The sequence below is a fragment of the Myxine glutinosa genome, chromosome 6 (assembly GCF_964187855.1).
Source record: "Myxine glutinosa chromosome 6, kmMyxGlut1.1, whole genome shotgun sequence".
NCBI lineage: Eukaryota > Metazoa > Chordata > Myxini > Myxiniformes > Myxinidae > Myxine > Myxine glutinosa.
The window spans coordinates 127,385,994-127,405,505 of NC_136266.1; the positions used below are offsets into that span (position 1 = coordinate 127,385,994).

Consider the following 19,512-nt stretch of genomic DNA (forward strand, 5'->3'; position numbering starts at 1 on the left):
TGAGAGTAGTAGGTGGAGCGGGTGTGGGAGAGGGCATCTTTGTAGTGTTGTAGGTGGTCCTTGTAGGCTTGGGAGTGAACTGTGAGACCTGTTTTATTGCGGAGTCTTTGAAGTTGGCGAGCACGAGTTTTCATCAGGCGGAGTTCAGGGGTAAACCAGGGAGCAGAATGGGTGAAAGAAACTGTTTTGGTTTTTACAGGCACAAGCTGGTCAAGGCAGGAGGCGAGAGTGTGGTTGTAGTAGTCATTGAGGTCGGAAGGGGTGTGGAGGTCAATGAAGGGAGAAGTGGACATTTTTTCAGAGAGGGTGGATGAGAATGAGGTAGGTGAAAGAGCGTATAGCTTACGGAAGTTGATAGTGCGATAATGTCTTGGTGTTGGGGTGGGGATGTTGATGGTCATAGTGATGGCTAAGTGGTCAGAGAGGGTGAGGTCGGAGCCAGAGAGATGGTGCAAAATTAATCCAGTGGAGCAGACAAGGTCCAAAATGTGACCACAGATATGCGTAGGAAAGTTGACATGTTGAGTGAGGTTAAAGCAGGTGAGTAAATCAGTGAAGTCAGTGGTTATTGTGGAGTCAGTGGAGTCCATGTAGATATTGAAATCACCAAGGAGGAGGATTGAGGGGGAGAGGGAACATAGCTGGGTCAGAAAGTAGGAGAAGTCAGACAAGAATAATGGGTGTGGTTTGGGAGGGCGGTAGACGACAGCCATGACTGACTGCGTGCGACCACAGAGTTTAAAAGTCAGGTGTTCAAAGGATGAGGATGAGGTGATGGGGATGAGGCTGGTCCTGATGTCTTGACGGTGGATAATGGCAATTCCACCACCTCGGCCCTCCGAGCGTGGTTTATTGACGTAGGAATATCCATTGGGTGTGGTGAGGTTGAGAGTGTAGTAGTCCAGTGGTTGTTGCCAGGTTTCGGTGAGACAGAGAAAGTCCAGTTTGTTATCCAGGATGTAGTCGTTGAGGATGAGGCATTTGTTGTTGAGGGACCGGGTGTTGAACAGGGTGAGCTTGATGTTGTTTTGAACAGCGGGGATGAATTCAGGTGATTTAGCCAGGGTTCGCAGGCAGGAGGTGCGATTTTGTGCGTTGCCGTGACTAGGTGCGCTGGGACGATGAGTGGGAGTGCGCTGAGCCGACCAGAGGACGGGGATGGAGTGACCTGATTGTACATATACAAACTTACGACCGGAGCCACGGTGAATGTACCTGGGTCGTCAGAGGAGTCCATTTGATTTGATGGCAGAGATGCATGATGGGGTGGAGCGGGTATTGAGCAGAAGGAGCCTTGCGGCGGAGTACTGCAGAGCCATGCCAGGCAGGAGCGGAGAGGCGAGCACGAGGCCAAGGTTGAGGAGGTGAAACAATGGTCCCAACGCACGGGAGCAGGCCCAAGGAAACGAAGGAGCCAGGTAGGTGAAGCCAGGAGCAGAGTCGGGACCAAGCAGAGGGCAAACAGGAGCAAAGACGATCACGAGGCCAAGGTTGATCATGGCAAAGCGGGAAATGCAGCGGCAATCAACCGCCGCCGCTACAAGTCAAGATCATGGCGGGAAAACCGCCGCCACACCGCTGCAAAGGACACAACCCACGAGAGCGTGCCCGAGGAAACAGCGAGCAGGCGAAGGAGCCGGGTAGGCGAAGCAGGGAGCAGAGCCGGGACTATGCGGAGGGCAGATATATATATTGTTACAGACACGACTTTGATGTTAAAGTGGGCCGAGCGGAATGGCCGTCGTGTCCGCACAAATTACCCAACTATACTCGACGTTGACGAAGTCGCGCGATGCTGGCTCAATAAGAAAAAGAAGACACCCGGCTGGATTACAATAACACAATACGACACCAGGGGTTCAGTTCTCAAGACCTCCGGAGGAGGTTATATTAAGGCGGAAGGTTAGATTACAACTACAAGAGGGACAGCATAGAAAGACAAGCACTTAGACACAATCTTATATTATTCCCAACAGACGACAGATAAACGGGACAAAACTGACTCACACGGGGATTGATGGAAAGGACAGGCGGGTAGCGATGGCTCCAGGTGCACCTGGGCTCAAAGGTCAGAATCGACTCGGTCCGGTCCAGAGATGCGGGGAGGTCGCAGCGCTCGGATGGCGTCTTGTCTGCTCAAGCTGGGGGCGCATCTGACTCAGCGCTCGCAGGTGGCTTTCCTTCTCCAAGCTGGGTGCGCATCTGACGTCACATCCGGCGCGGGGCCGCGTATATCCGGCGGGGAGTGACACGCCCTCGGCTCGTTAGCTCCGCCTCATGGAATCGGCACGTTGCTTCTCATTGGGTGCGTGCGGGGGGTTTACCAGGCTCCGCCCTTGACGAGGAGCTGACAAGGAGCCCCTTCGTGGTAACCCCGTGGAGCGCATGGTCTATGGCGCTAATCGAGCCGGTGTGAGGACGCATCCTCCCCCGCTCCGCCGCCATCTCCTCTGTTGTTGTTGTAATTGTTGGGGAAGAAGATGGAAGGAGGTATGGGAAAGGTCCTAAACTCACTACTGATGCCATATAATCACATTCTGGTGCAACGAAGAGTCATAATTAATGGAGACGAGGCCTTAACTGACATAGAATAAGAATAACTAGGAAGATGTCCGAAAGTTGTCTACGTGTGGTGCGGTGGACCTGGGCACGACATTTAATGGGGGAATAAGGGGAAGGTCGGCTCTACTGATTGTTATTTACATGCAATGGGACTAGGGAATGGGGGATTGGGGAAAGTTGGGGAGTATTGGAGAAAATAGGGGAATATTTACAAGCGGATATGGAGGCCAAATTCCATATTCGCAACATTGCACCCTTCTCTACCCTCGGGGCGTCCCGACCCGATAAATTTTTACCTACTTTAGTGTGGCACGCAATGTAGTTCCCTCTACTATTAACTCTACCCTGAGTGCGACAGTTTTACAGATATTCACAAATGAGTAAATATGTCCCCCTGCGACGTTGCACCCTTCTCCTCACAGAAACACACCCACAGGATAACCGAATCCGGAAAGAATTCTCAAACTAAACATACAGCCGGTAGGGAGCATTATTTACAAGACTACGCTGCTATTTACACTACGATCCAGGACCTGTTTTTGGAGGAACACATGCAGATGTTATGCATAGAGAGAGCGCGCTTGCCAACATCGATACACCAACCCACGAGTGCTCTGTGGCCGACGGCCTTTAATAACGTGCAGAGCACCCTTCCCGAGCATCAACAGCACCACCCCACCACCAATCGGTGCAGTCACCATTGTTCATTGGAATAAAAATAAATTCGACAACCCCTAACCCTGCAGGTGTCTCTTGCTCTTCTTGTGGTGCACTTGGTGGTGTTAACTATTAGTGGTTCACCTGTATGGCATAGGTGCCACGTTGACCCATAGGTCCATCCCCGGGTGGTGCTTGGCCGCAAACGAACTGCGGTCCATTGTGGGTGGCCACAAACATTGCGGTCCATATGGTGTATCGATCCCGGCAGCAAACAGCGAAAGTGCAGGCCCACAACTGCGCAGCCAGCACCTCTCTCTCCTCTCTCTCTACCCCAAAGCCAGATCCTCGGAGGTGGGAGACAAAAGAAGCAGACAAGTGAGTAAGGTGGTAAGGGCGCAAAAGTGCACGCAATGTAAGGTGATGCACACTGGGGGCACATGGGAACCAGGTGAGACAGGTACGTTCCTATCGTACGCCCCCCCCCCCCACCAGGTAACCTACATGGCCCCTCCCTTACCCCTTACTGTATCCACACAACACAACACTACCCATAAACATCTACTTTACAAATCAACAAACATCCCTACTGTCTTCCCCGTTCCTCCCATATACCAAATTCGTCTTCTCTCCCTCCTAACCAATCAAATTTGCCATTTTCAACTTTCATCAAAATTTGCCATCTCCAACTCAACATCATAATTTGCCATTACCAATTCATCATCAGTCCCTCCTAGGGAGGGAGAGATGGAATCACCCCAATGTCTCATCCACGTCGTGATGCGTCTCACAAATCCTCACAGCAATCTCATTTCCTGCACAAAACAAAGAAAACACAGGTGTGGAGTCATCATCATCACCACAGGTAAGTGGCTGCGTATGGTGCGACAGGTTCTTCAATCCTAACTATTTCCTAAATGACTTTAACAACTTTACACCACCCGGGGTCTTCCTCCGGCCAAACCATTGGCCCTCTTACACTATGGGTTCTAAAAACCAATTCCCATTGGCCAAACTGTGGTGCTCTTCAATTTGGGGTCTCACTCCCCCGATTCATCTCCCGGTGCCCTCGTACAATTTCTGGGCTGTGGCGTGTACCTCTCCCAGTGGGTCTACCCACCTGCACCCCTCCACCACTGCAGTTGCCTCCGAGCTTACCTGCTCCTTACCCTAACCTATCTACCTGGGGAAGGCCCTCTGGCGCTCTCCCCACTCCGTGCCCTCTCTGGCACTGGGCTGCCCGATCCACACCCGGGATCCTCAGGCACCCACTCACAACTACCGGCTCCCAGAGCCCACCTGCGGCCTCACCTGGCCGACATCCTCACAGTGGTGGAGTGCCCAACCAACTACACACACTAACAGGCTACACGCCCAGCCATTTCCACAACACTAATGCACCCATTCACAACACCATTCTGCAACCGCACCACAAATGCCAATATCCAACCACAATTTACCTGCACCCTCTACCTAACACTTACACTACCCGCCCCGGGTGCTTGTGAAAGGGGTCCACTCTTCCCCCATCCACACCTTCGCACCATGCACACCACTCCGTACCACTCACTCCAACTCTCTCCACACACCTGTACCTGCACACCTGTGCTCTCACACCTGGTGCCACCGGCACCCTTCTCTCCCCAAGCGCATTCGCGCTGATCCACACACTCACTACTCATACACTGCTCCACACACCTGTCCAGTTGCACACCTGTGCAATCACACCTGTTCAATCCTCACACACACAGCATCATCTCAGCTAACTACTCCCTTCTGAAACTTGCGCTTCCCAGTCGTCCCTTTAACTATTGCGCTCCCTCGTCATTATAATCCACACTAATCTACCTGCGTCCCCACTACAGGTATCAGTCACTAACTAACCTTAACGTTACCTAATGTCAATCCTCGCTAGATCCCTACACACCATATCCTAACCCACCCGGGCTAGTTTTCACTGCCATACACCCCATAAGCTATTGCTCCTTTGCCCCACCCTGTGAGGGATGGTGGATTTGCCATCCCACCACATCGGGGGTCTCTCACTACCAATTTTGCACATCAAATTTCAACAAATCAAAAATTTGGCCAATCACTGCCCATCATCTGCCAATCACTACTGCCAATCCCTTGCCAATCATCAAATTTTGTTTTTCTCTAATTTTGGGTCCAAAACACTAACCTCATCACCCAGTCTACTCACTACTGCCTCTCGGTGCGCCAATTCCTGTCCAAAGCCCGGCTTCGTAAAGCCAAGCCATGGATGCTGGTTGTTTTGTGCCAGCGGCTGGATGCATCCCGCATTCGGTGCAGGGAAGGAGGTTTACCCGGGCCGAGATCCCACGCACCATCTTGGCACGGAGCCATCCCATGGCTCGATCTCGGCCTGCCGGAATGCCTCACCAAAAAGTGGTCGCCATGACGACCCTTTCTATCGGGCTGCCCGCTCCGCCTAGTGGAGCACGGACGCGGCCGTTCAAAGCGAGGCCCAGCACGCACCGAGGGCCCGACTCGGCTATAAGTCGTTCTAAACTCTACCCCGTCTAACGTCGATGCTTCACCTGCATGCTTACATCCCGCAGCCCGTTCCTTGCTCACACATCCAGCTGTGCCCATGCTCCTCGTACCCTTCCTTACACACCCAGGTACCCTCATTCCACTCACAGCCTTGGTCATACACCTGACCACCGAACACTTTGGCACACATTCGTTGCTCGCACACCTCACCAATACACCGCTTCGCACCCCCTCCTCGGTCACCTCCTCTGTGACAATCACAGGTGTGCCCTCATTCGCACACCCAACCATGTGCCTCACCACCAACTCCAGCGTGCATTCCCACTCACGCTCTACCATTCCAGGTGTGCATCCTTCCATCCCAGGTGTACATCCTCGCTCACCTGTCACAACCAGCTCACTCTCCTTGTCACTCTCACTCCTCTCACCACCACTCTTGACAACGCACTCACCCTTACTCTTGACAGCACACTCTTTCCCCATGCACCTGTCCGTCACACACCTTTCTCGCGCACACTCTCCCGTTACACCCTCTGTAACACTCACCACAGGTGGACACTCTTCCTTACTTCTGACAGCGCACTCTTTCCTCATACACCCCAGAGTCGGACTTTCTCGCACACCTCCTCTTTCGCACACCAGACCTGTCGCACACTTCACCAACGGCCTCTCACGAACACCCGGGTCCATCTCGACCCCCAAGCTCCTTAAATCACCTGGCGCATCATACGCACGACCATATTGGTCACCACTTACACCGGGTCCTCTTCCTCTTCGCTTCTCCTCCATCACCTGCGAATCCCTCATCCGGTTAATGAGCACATCATCACGATCCAAACACAGACTTTGGACCAATTCTTTTACTTCCTCTTTTATCTCTTTGTTATCCCCTCTCCGTCGCTTCTTAATTTCGCTCATCCCTTCTTCCACTTCTTCTAGTTTGTGCTTCACCTCTTTTATTCCCCGGTACGTCTCCTCAAGCTCATCCTCTAAGGCTACCTTGACCGTTTCCATGTGCGTCCTCACCTGCCGGTCCTTCGTCTCCATAACCTCTATCACTTCGTCCAACCTCGTTGTCAGTCCCTCACGTACCATCTGACATTCCCTCTTCGTCGCTACCAAGTCATCTTTTAGTTCTTTCTGTGTCGCCTTTAAACCTCCTAATACCGCAGTGTTCCTTTGAACCTGCTCCACTAACTCCGTCTGTCCCACCGTCAGCTGCTCCACCTCCTGCGTCAGGTCCTCTATGCCCCCTTGTAACTTTACAGTCCCCTTTCTCACCTCCTTCTCCATGTGCTCCTTACAGTGCCTCACCTCCTCGCGCACTCCTCCGACCTCCTCACTCACTCCTCTTCTGATCTCCTCTCCCTCTACCCCATTTTTCACTCCCTCTATCTGATTCTCCTGGGCAGCCATTCTATTTTCTACCCCCATTAACCCATTTTTCACCTCCTTTATCCCGTTGTCTATCCCCTCTCCGGTACCCCTCGCTTCGTCCCTCATTACCCCCAGTTGGCCCTCCAATCGCTCACTCCGAGCCCTCATTCGGTTCGTTATTTCTTCAATTTGGTTTCCCAATCGCTCACCCAATCGCTCAATTTGGCTCCCCATACTCATCTGTACAGCTGCCTGTAGCTGCGCAATGAGGGCCTGTATGTCAATCGGCTGCATGTTAAAGCCCGTTGATACAGCGGGCTCGGCTACCGCGCGCTCTTGCGAGGCGCCATTTTGCGTGCCTGCTACCCTCGCTGTTTCGCTCTCCTCATGTCCCTCATTTTGGTCCTGGACCGACCCTGCTTCACTCTCCGCTACCGGACCCCAGCCGTCTTGATCCGCCATAGCGCGACTTGCAAAATTCGAGTTTCGTAAAACAAATCCAAATTTTTTTTTTTCGTTATAATTTCGGCGAGCGCAGTAACCACGGGACCGCGCTCCGGCTCGATTTTGTCGAGCGCAGTACGCGCTCCGAACCGATTTTCCCTCCCAAAATTTGGGCCTAACTAATTTAGTCCCGGGTCCGAATCTCACTCCTCGACACCAATTGTTACAGACACGACTTTGATGTTAAAGTGGGCCGAGCGGAATGGCCGTCGTGTCCGCACAAATTACCCGACTATACTCGACGTTGACGAAGTCGCGCGATGCTGGCTCAATAAGAAAAAGAAGACACCCGGCTGGATTACAATAACACAATACGACACCAGGGGTTCAGTTCTCAAGACCTCCGGAGGAGGTTATATTAAGGCGGAAGGTTAGATTACAACTACAAGAGGGACAGCATAGAAAGACAAGCACTTAGACACAATCTTATATTATTCCCAACAGACGACAGATAAACGGGACAAAACTGACTCACACGGGGATTGATGGAAAGGACAGGCGGGTAGCGATGGCTCCAGGTGCACCTGGGCTCAAAGGTCAGAATCGACTCGGTCCGGTCCAGAGATGCGGGGAGGTCGCAGCGCTCGGATGGCGTCTTGTCTGCTCAAGCTGGGGGCGCATCTGACTCAGCGCTCGCAGGTGGCTTTCCTTCTCCAAGCTGGGTGCGCATCTGACGTCACATCCGGCGCGGGGCCGCGTATATCCGGCGGGGAGTGACACGCCCTCGGCTCGTTAGCTCCGCCTCATGGAATCGGCACGTTGCTTCTCATTGGGTGCGTGCGGGGGGTTTACCAGGCTCCGCCCTTGACGAGGAGCTGACAAGGAGCCCCTTCGTGGTAACCCCGTGGAGCGCATGGTCTATGGCGCTAATCGAGCCGGTGTGAGGACGCATCCTCCCCCGCTCCGCCGCCATCTCCTCTGTTGTTGTTGTAATTGTTGGGGAAGAAGATGGAAGGAGGTATGGGAAAGGTCCTAAACTCACTACTGATGCCATATAATCACATTCTGGTGCAACGAAGAGTCATAATTAATGGAGACGAGGCCTTAACTGACATAGAATAAGAATAACTAGGAAGATGTCCGAAAGTTGTCTACGTGTGGTGCGGTGGACCTGGGCACGACATTTAATGGGGGAATAAGGGGAAGGTCGGCTCTACTGATTGTTATTTACATGCAATGGGACTAGGGAATGGGGGATTGGGGAAAGTTGGGGAGTATTGGAGAAAATAGGGGAATATTTACAAGCGGATATGGAGGCCAAATTCCATATTCGCAACAATATATATATATATATATTTTTACAGACACGACTTTGATGTTAAGGTGGGCCGAGCGGAATGGCCGTCGTGTCCGCACAAATTACCCGATTGTACTCGAACGTTGACGAAGCCGCGCCACGCTGGCTCAATAAGGAAAAAGAAGACACACGGCTGAATTATAATGACAGACACCAGGGATACGGTTCTCAAGACCTCCGGAGGAGATTATATTCGTGCGGAAGGTCAGATTACAGGGACGAGAGGTACAACATAGAAAGACAAGCACTTAGACACAATCTTATATTAACCCCGGACAGACGACAGACAAACGGGACAACGGCTGACTCACACGGGGGTTGATGGCAGGAAAGCGGGTATCGATGGCTCAAGGTGCACTCTTGGCTCAAAGCAGGGTACACGGTTCGGTCCAGAGATGCGGGGAGGTCTCGTCGCAGCGCTCAGAGGTGACGTTCTTTCTCAGGCCTCTCCAAACTCAGGCGCATCTGTTTCAGCGCTCGCAGGTCCTTCTTTCTCCAGCTGGGGGCGCATCTGTTTCAGCGCTCGCAGGTCCTTCTTTCTCCAGCTGGGGGCGCATCTCTCGTCACGTCCGCTACGTGGCCGCGTATATCCGGCGGGGAGTGACACGCCCACGGCTCGCTAGCGCCGCCCCAGATGGAATCGGTCCGCCCTTCTGATTGGGTGCGGGGGGTTACCAGGCTCCGCCCTTGAGGAGGAGCTGACAGCCAGCCCCTCCGTGGTAACCCCGTGGAGCGCGTGGTCAATGGCGCTAATCGAGCCGGTGTGAGGACGCATCCTCCCCCGCTCCGCCGCCATCTCCTCTGTTGTTGTTGTAATTGTTGGGGAAGAAGATGGAAGGAGGTATGGGAAAGGTCCTAAACTCACTACTGATGCCATATAATCACATTCTGGTGCAACGAAGAGTCATAATTAATGGAGACGAGGCCTTAACTGACATAGAATAAGAATAACTAGGAAGATGTCCGAAAGTTGTCTACGTGTGGTGCGGTGGACCTGGGCACGACATTTAATGGGGGAATAAGGGGAAGGTCGGCTCTACTGATTGTTATTTACATGCAATGGGACTAGGGAATGGGGGATTGGGGAAAGTTGGGGAGTATTGGAGAAAATAGGGGAATATTTACAAGCGGATATGGAGGCCAAATTCCATATTCGCAACATTGCACCCTTCTCTACCCTCGGGGCGTCCCGACCCGATAAATTTTTACCTACTTTAGTGTGGCACGCAATGTAGTTCCCTCTACTATTAACTCTACCCTGAGTGCGACAGTTTTACAGATATTCACGAATGAGTAAATATGTCCCCCTGCGACGTTGCACCCTTCTCCTCACAGAAACACACCCACAGGATAACCGAATCCGGAAAGAATTCGCAAACTAAACATACAGCCGGTAGGGAGCATTATTTACACGACTACGCTGCTATTTACACTACGATCCAGGACCTGTTTTTGGAGGAACACATGCAGATGTTATGCATAGAGAGAGCGCGCTTGCCAGCATCGACACACCAACCCACGAGTGCTCTGTGGCCGACGGCCTTTAATAACGTGCAGAGCACCCCGTCCCAGCATCAAAAGCACCACCCCACCACCAATCGGTGCAGTCACCATTGTTCATTGGAATAAAAATAAATTCGACAACCCCTAACCCTGCAGGTGTCTCTTGCTCTTCTTGTGGTGCACTTGGTGTTAACTAAAAGTGGTTCACCTGTATGGCATAGGTGCCACGTTGACCCATAGGTCCATCCCCGGGTGGTGCTTGGCCGCAAACGAACTGCGGTCCATTGTGGGTGGCCACAACCATTGCGGTCCATATGGTGTATCGATCCCGGCAGCAAACAGCGAAAGTGCAGGCCCACAACTGCGCAGCCAGCACCTCTCTCTCCTCTCTCTCTACCCCAAAGCCAGATCCTCGGAGGTGGGAGACAAAAGAAGCAGACAAGTGAGTAAGGTGGTAAGGGCGCAAAAGTGCACGCAATGTAAGGTGATGCACACTGGGGGCACATGGGAACCAGGTGAGACAGGTATGTTCCTATCGTACGCCCCCCCCACCAGGTAACCTACATGGCCCCTCCCTTACCCCTTACTGTATCCACACAACACAACACTACCCATAAACATCTACTTTACAAATCAACAAACATCCCTACTGTCTTCCCCGTTCCTCCCATAAACCAAATTCGTCTTCTCTCCCTCCTAACCAATCAAATTTGCCATTTTCAACTCTCATCAAAATTTGCCATTTTCAACTCAACATCAAAATTTGCCATTACCAATTCATCATCAGTCCCTCCTAGGGAGGGAGAGATGGAATCACCCCAATGTCTCATCCACGTCGTGATGCGTCTCACAAATCCTCACAGCAATCTCATCTCCTGCAACAAAACAAAGAAAACACAGGTGTGGAGTCATCATCATCACCACAGGTAAGTGGCTGCGTATGGTGCGACAGGTTCATCAATCCTAACTATTTCCTAAATGACTTTAACAACTTTACACTACCCGGGGTCTTTCTCCGGCCAAACCATTGGCCCTCTTACACTATGGGTTCTAAAAACCAATTCCCATTGGCCAAACTGTGGTGCTTTTCAATTTGGGGTCTCACTCCCCCGATTCATCTCCCGGTGCCCTCGCACAATTTCTGGGCTGCGGCGTGTACCTCTCCCAGTGGGTCTACCCACCTGCACACCTCCACCACTGCAGTTGCCTCCGAGCTTACCTGCTCCTTACCCTAACCTAACAACCTGGGGAAGGCCCTCTGGCTCTCTCCCCACTCGGTGCCCTCTCTGGCACTGGGCTACCCGGGTCCATCCTCCGGATCCTCGGGCCCCATCCACAACTCTACCGGCTCCCAGAGCCCACCTGCGGCCTCACCTGGCCGACATCCTCACAGTGGTGGAGTGCTCAACCAACTACACACACTAACAGGCTACACGCCCAGCCATTTCCACAACACTAATGCACCCATCCACAACACCATTCTGCAACCGCACCACAGATGCCAATATCCAACCACAATTTACCTGTACCCTCTACCTAACACTTACACTACCCGCCCCGGGTACTCGTGAAAGGGGTCCACTCTTCCCCCATCCACACCTTCGCACCATGCACACCACTCCGTACCACTTACTCCAACTCTCTCCACACACCTGTACTTGCACACCTGTGCTCTCCCACCTGGTGCCACCTGCACCCTTCTCTCCCCAAGCGCATTCGCGCTGATCCACAACACTCACTACTCATACACTGCTCCACACACCTGTCCAGTTGCACACCTGTGCAATCACACCTGTTCAATTCTCACAAACACGGCATCATCTCAGCTAACTACTCCCTTCTGAAACTTGCGCTTCCCAGTCGTCCCTTTAAACTATTGCGCTCCCTCGTCATTATCATCCATACTAATCTACCTGCGTCCCCACTACAGGTATCAGTCACTAACTAATCTTAACGTCACCTAATGTCATCTTCTAGGGCCCTATCAATATAACCTAACCCACCCGGGCTAGTTTTCACTGCCATACACCCCATAAACTATTGCTCCTTTGCCCCCCCATGGGAAGGGTGGCAGGGATGCCATCCCACCACATCGGGGGTCTCTCACTACCAATTTTGCACATCAAATTTCAACAAATTAAAAATTTGCCAATCACTGCCCATCATCTGCCAATCACTACTGCCAATCCCTTGCCAATCATCAAATTTTGTTTTTCTCTAATTTTGGGTCCAAAACACTAACCTCATCACCCAGTCGACTCACTAATACCTCTCGGTGCGCCAATCCCTGTCCAAAGCCCGGCTTCGTAAAGCCAAGCAATGGATGCTGGTTGTTTTGTGCCAGCGGCTGAATGCGTCCGGCACTCGGTGCAGGGACGGGGGCTTACCCGGGCCGAGATCCCACGCATCACCTCGGCGTGGAGCCATCCAATGTCCCGATCTCGACCTGCCGGCACGTCTCAACAAAACGTGGTCGCCATAACGACCCTTCCTATCGGGCTGCCCGCTCCGCCTAGTGGAGCACGGACGCGGCCGTTCAAAGCGAGGCCCAGCACGCACCGAGGGCCTGCTTCGGCTAAAAGTCGCTCTAACCTCTAACCCGTGTAACGTCGATGCTTCACCTGGACGCTTACACCCCGCAGCCCGTTCCTTGCTCACACATCCAGCCGTGCCCATGCTCCTCGTACCTTTCCTTACACACCCAGGTACACTCATTCCACTCACAGCCTTGGTCACACACCTGACCACCGAACACTTTGGCACACATTCGTCGCTCGCACACCTCACCAATACACCTCTTCGCGCCCCCCCCTCGGTCACCTCCTCTGTGACAATCACAGGTGTGCTCTCATTCGCACACCCAACCACGTGCCTCACCACCAACTCCAGCGTGCATTCCCACTCACGCTCTACCATTCCAGGTGTGCATCCTTCCATCCCAGGTGTACATCCTCGCTCACCTGTCACAACTAACTCACGCTCCATGGCACTCTCACTACTTTCACCTCCATTCCTGACAGCACACTCACCCTTACTCTTGACAGCGCACTCTTTCCTCATGCACCTGTCCGTTACACACCTTTCTCGCGCACACTCTTGCGCACACTCTCCCGTCACACCCTCTGTAACACTCACCACAGGTGTGCATTCTTCCTTGCCTTTGACAGCGCACTCTTTCCCCATGCACCTGTCCGTCACACACCTTTCTCGCGCACACTCCTGCGCACACTCTCCCGTCACACCTTCGGTAACACTTACCACACCGCGCTTCCATGTGCTCCCTCGCACACGCTCTACGACCGACTCACTCTCGCCAGCACCCTCACTCCTTGGCACACACTTTTTCCTCACACACCCCAGAGTCGGACTTTCTCGCACACCTCCTTTTTCGCACACCAGACCTGTCACACACCTCACCAACGGCCTTTCACGAACACCCGGATCCAAACCAATCCCCAAGCTTCTTAAATCCCCTGGCGCATCATACGCACGACCATATTGGTCACCACTTACACCGGGTCCTCTTCCTCTTCGCTTCTCCTCCATCACCTGCGAATCCCTCATCCGGTTAATGAGCACATCACGATCCAAACACAGACTTTGGACCAATTATTTTACTTCCTCCTTTATCTCTTTCTTATCCTCTCTCCGTCGCTTCTTAATTTCGCTCACCCCTTCTTCCACTTCTTCTAATTTTTGCTTCATCTCCTTCATCTCTTCGTGCGCCCCTTTAAGTTCTTCCTCTAACTCCACTTTATTTTTTTCTATGTGCTCCCGCACCTCCCGCTCTTTAACCTCCATTACCTCTACCACCTTGTCCATTTTCCTCGTCAGGTCCTCATGTACCGTCTGACACTCTTTTTTAATTACCCCTACGTCCTTTTTCATCTCCTTCTGTGTCGATTTTAAACCCTCTATTACCGCTGTGTTCTTCTTTACCTGGTCCGTTAGTCCTTTTTGTCCCTCCGTCAGCTGTTCCACCTCCTGCGTCAGGACCTCTATGCCCCCTTGTAACTTTACAGTCCCCTTTCTCACCTCCTTCTCCATGTGCTCCTTACAGTGCCTCACCTCCTCGCGCACTCCTCCGACCTCCTCACTCACTCCTCCTCTGATCTCCTCTCCCATCACTTGCATCTCCTGCCCAGATGCCACCCTCATCTGCTCCATTTCCTCCCTGTGAGCATCCAGTTTGGTTTCTACCCCCATTCTGACCCCCTCTATCTGCTGCCCCATTTGGTTAACTTCCCTTTCCGCTTGGTCCCTCATGTCCCTCAATTTGCCTTCCATCCTGTTTTCTAACCCCTCTAACCCATTTTTCACTCCCTCTATCTGATTCTCCTGGGCAGCCATTCTGTTTTCTACCCCCATTAACCCATTTCTCACCTCTTTTATCCCGTTGTCTAACCCCTCAAAATTATTGTCTAACTTCCCAAATTTCTTGTCTAACTCCTCAAAATTATTGTCTAACCCCTCACTGGTACCCCTCGCTTCGTCCCTCATTACCCCCATTTGCTCACTCTGAGCCCTCGCTTCGTCCCTCATTACCCCCAGTTGGCCCTCCAATCGCTCACCCAATCGCTCAATTTGGCTCCCCATACTCATCTGTACAGCTGCCTGTAGCTGCGCAAAGAGGGCCTGTATGTCAATCGGCTGCATGTTAAAGCCCGTTGATACAGCGGGCTCGGCTACCGCGCGCTCTTGCGAGGCGCCATTTTGCGTGCCTGCTACCCTCGCTGTTTCGCTCTCCTCATGTCCCTCAATTTGGTCCTGGACCGACCCTGCTTCACTCTCCCCTACCGGACCCCAGCCGTCTTGATCCGCCATAGCGCGACTTGCAAAATTCGAGTTTCGTAAAACAAATCCAAATTTTTTTTTTTTTTCGTTATAATTTCGGCGAGCGCAGTAACCGCGCTCCGGATCGATTTCGTCGAGCGCAGTACGCGCTCCGAATCGATTTTCCCTCCCAAAATTTGGGCCTAACTAATTTAGTCCCGGGTTCGAATTCCACTCCTCGACACCAATTGTTACAGACACGACTTTGATGTTAAGGTGGGCCGAGCGGAATGGCCGTCGTGTCCGCACAAATTACCCGATTGTACTCGAACGTTGACGAAGCCGCGCCACGCTGGCTCAATAAGGAAAAAGAAGACACACGGCTGAATTATAATGACAGACACCAGGGATACGGTTCTCAAGACCTCCGGAGGAGATTATATTCGTGCGGAAGGTCAGATTACAGGGACGAGAGGTACAACATAGAAAGACAAGCACTTAGACACAATCTTATATTAACCCCGGACAGACGACAGACAAACGGGACAACGGCTGACTCACACGGGGGTTGATGGCAGGAAAGCGGGTATCAATGGCTCAAGGTGCACTCTTGGCTCAAAGCAGGGTACACGGTTCGGTCCAGAGATGCGGGGAGGTCTCGTCGCAGCGCTCAGAGGTGACGTTCTTTCTCAGGCCTCTCCAAACTCAGGCGCATCTGTTTCAGCGCTCGCAGGTCCTTCTTTCTCCAGCTGGGGGCGCATCTGTTTCAGCGCTCGCAGGTCCTTCTTTCTCCAGCTGGGGGCGCATCTCTCGTCACGTCCGCTACGTGGCCGCGTATATCCGGCGGGGAGTGACACGCCCTCGGCTCGCTAGCGCCGCCCCAGATGGAATCGGTCCGCCCTTCTGATTGGGTGCGGGGGGTTACCAGGCTCCGCCCTTGAGGAGGAGCTGACAGCCAGCCCCTCCGTGGTAACCCCGTGGAGCGCGTGGTCAATGGCGCTAATCGAGCCGGTGTGAGGACGCATCCTCCCCCGCTCCGCCGCCATCTCCTCTGTTGTTGTTGTAATTGTTGGGGAAGAAGATGGAAGGAGGTATGGGAAAGGTCCTAAACTCACTACTGATGCCATATAATCACATTCTGGTGCAACGAAGAGTCATAATTAATGGAGACGAGGCCTTAACTGACATAGAATAAGAATAACTAGGAAGATGTCCGAAAGTTGTCTACGTGTGGTGCGGTGGACCTGGGCACGACATTTAATGGGGGAATAAGGGGAAGGTCGGCTCTACTGATTGTTATTTACATGCAATGGGACTAGGGAATGGGGGATTGGGGAAAGTTGGAGAGTATTGGAGAAAATAGGGGAATATTTACAAGCGGATATGGAGGCCAAATTCCATATTCGCAACAATATATATATATATATATATATAAAAAACTGTCACGCAACCGCGATTAACACCACAGTTGTGGATGGCCGATGACGAGGCTTTAACTCCGAGGCGAGAACTCAATAGCGGATTCAAAATCAAACACTTAAACTAAAATTAAACGCGCGGAATGGCGGGACGGGACACAGCAAAACTCCGCAGCCTTATCTATTAAAATCCAACAGGAAACTGCGTTCAGATATATTCAGAAAATAATATAAGGATTTATTAACGGTTCCGAGAACAAAGAAATATGATGCTCTAAACCCCCTATATGGAGTACTCCCGCTCAACAGAGTTATTAAACAAACCACAGGGCAGACGACGAAATGAACAAAGAGGGTGTGTGTGTGTGGTGCGTTCTTAGCTCTGCTCGCTCGGGAGCGTGGCGTGGAGATCGTGCAGGCCTCGGATGGCTAGGCCCTGACACGTGGGCGGGAAGGGTCTCCCCGACGCGACTCGCTCGCTGACCCCAGTCCTCTCGCCCCGCAACTCTCAAACGCTCGCCCCGTCCGAAGGACCACGGTTTCTGGGGCTGTCGTCTCTGCCCAGCGCCTTGGAGATCGTGAATGGTTGGCGATGGTACGCAAGAGGCCACAAATGGAATACGGCCACCAACAGGGCGAACCTTGGCACGACAGCCGCCCACGCAAGCACGCGATCCAATCGCAGGGAAGATGGAGGGAACGAAGGCAGGAAAGAACGAGAGGGGAAAATGTCCAGTGCACTCTATCACGACTGAATCCTCTCAGCTCCCCCAAATGGCGTCTGCTCTGCCTCGTGTCCAACTCCGAACTCTTCTTCCTTTTCTTCATGTCGTCACTTCCCTCACGCACCGTTCCGCCCTTCCCCATGACGTCAAAAGATCCACCCCCTTCTCATCGTGTCTCAGCAGGGTGCGTTTTGGTTGGTGTTGTTCCATTGATGTGAAAGGGAAGGGAATTAATTAATGTAGGTGCGCTAGGGGCATGAATTCCTACTGTCTAGGTGCGATGCCAAAAGGGACATTGAATTGACCACAGGGGTGGGAAAACACACAAAGTTACCCTTATCGCCCTAACTACTTAGCACTTCCTGTCCCCGTACAGGAAATATATACGCAATTATCCCGGCATACGCCTACACATACTAACTTAAAGGTACATAGTGGGTTCTAGCTATCGCGACATCCCGGAGCATTTTACCTACTCAGATCTACTCTGCTCTACATATTGCTCTACCAAATTCATAACAATACATACTGTACATATATACATATACATATGCTCGGCCAGCCAATGAAAGCTGCATAAAGCAACCAAAAAACACTACACAAGGTAAGCCCATTGCTGTTTCAAACCCTACCAGGATTACTCTACAGCTGCAGACATTCACAAGTAGCACATACATGAGAATCACAATGCCACAACCCCTTCCTCCACCCTGCCACCTCAGCTGTCAGCTGTCTTGGTATTTATATGTTAACTGATATTGGCATTGCACATGGTACATGCTTGAGAGTCTTGGTGGAGCAGGTTTCTGTCGTCACTGATGACTTGCCAACAAGTGATGAAACCGGTATGGTGGCTGAGGTGGGAATGTATATATACCTTTCAATGTCTTAGACCATTGCATTTTGTCTGTATAACTTTTGGAATGCCTCACTTATGTTGCAGTGAGTACCACTTAAATGCATTGCAAAACATAGCATTCGGTTTCAATAACCTTATCATGCTTATAATCATAATGTATGTGTCCCGTTTGTGAATGCCAGTTTTACCGACTTCAGTGGCTTTTTGAGGGCACGACGGGGCTGCATCTCAATGGGAACCTCAGTACATCTTCCGTAGGTGACTACCTGATAGACAGCATGTTTTTGCATGGATTCAGTATGAGAAAAAGAATTCATTGTAACAAGGTGAAAAATGAACCTTTGAAAAAGGTATGTTTTATTACAAGGAGTGAGTTCCCCCTCATCCCCAAACAGATCATTCTGGTAACCTTCAAATAGTGTCATGTTTTTCCTTCAAAATATGACATAAAAGTCAGCATTGCATATAAAGGCAGTGCCATCCAGTTTCAGAAGACATTATTGCAGAAAGACACCTTTCATTTATCCTTACCTGGTTAGAAGTCAGTTCTCCTGTCGCTTGTCGGACTGATGAGCCCGTCCCCATGACGCCAACAAGTTAACCGTTTGGTGAAGTTACCTGTGATACTTGTGTGAAATAAAAGTACAACACATGCTAATGAGAACCATTGAGCATCTTGTTCTCATGACAGTTCAAAGAACCCATATCAATCACAAACAGGTGACGAGCACATCCCAACATATAGAGACCACTTTTTGCCTCTGCCACTGAAAATGGAGGTTATGTTTTTACCCCTGTCTGTTTGTCGATCAAACAACACACAACAGGCATTTTAAGGCCATTTTCCCTGCTGGAGCGGGGGTTAGCCTTGCGGGCCCATGACAATCTCTCGACAAGACAATTGTCGATCGCAAACTGTTTTTGTCTGTCTGTTTGTTTGTTTGTCTGTGAACACGATATCTCCAAAAGTAGTACATGGATTGGGATGAAATTTGGTGGAGAGTTTGAGTATGTGACAAGGACGAAATGATTAGATTTTGGTGAAGATGTGGACGTGGATCTGGATTAGATTTTGGTGAAGATGCGGATCAGGTCTGGATCTGATAATATTTAAGTGACTTTTCACCATCAAGAGATAGGGCAAAAAACGATATACAGTATAGCATATCTCAAAAAGTTGTAAATGGATTTGGACGACACTTGGTGTACAGGTTGTTTGTGTGACAAAAAACGTTTTTTTTTTTTGTTTTTTTAAATTTTGGTGAAGATTGGAATACGGATTCGGAAACGAGAATTTTAAACATTTTAAATTGATTCTTC

The 19,512-nt window shown here is 51.4% G+C and overlaps 1 protein-coding gene across 1 annotated transcript in view; it reads right to left on the minus strand.

The window, feature by feature from the left end:
* The window catches only part of NPHP3 (nephrocystin 3), a 191,243-nt gene extending 172,018 nt beyond the window's left edge, over nt 1-19,225 (minus strand). Inside the window, exons 1-2 of the mRNA XM_068121029.2 lie at nt 18,724-19,225; nt 18,381-18,458 (exon numbers count right to left, since the gene is read on the minus strand). Coding sequence (XP_067977130.2) covers nt 18,381-18,458; nt 18,724-18,777 — 132 coding nt within the window. The 5' untranslated portion in view covers nt 18,778-19,225. The remainder of the gene's footprint in view (nt 1-18,380; nt 18,459-18,723) is intronic.
* Nucleotides 19,226-19,512: the final 287 nt, after the last annotated feature.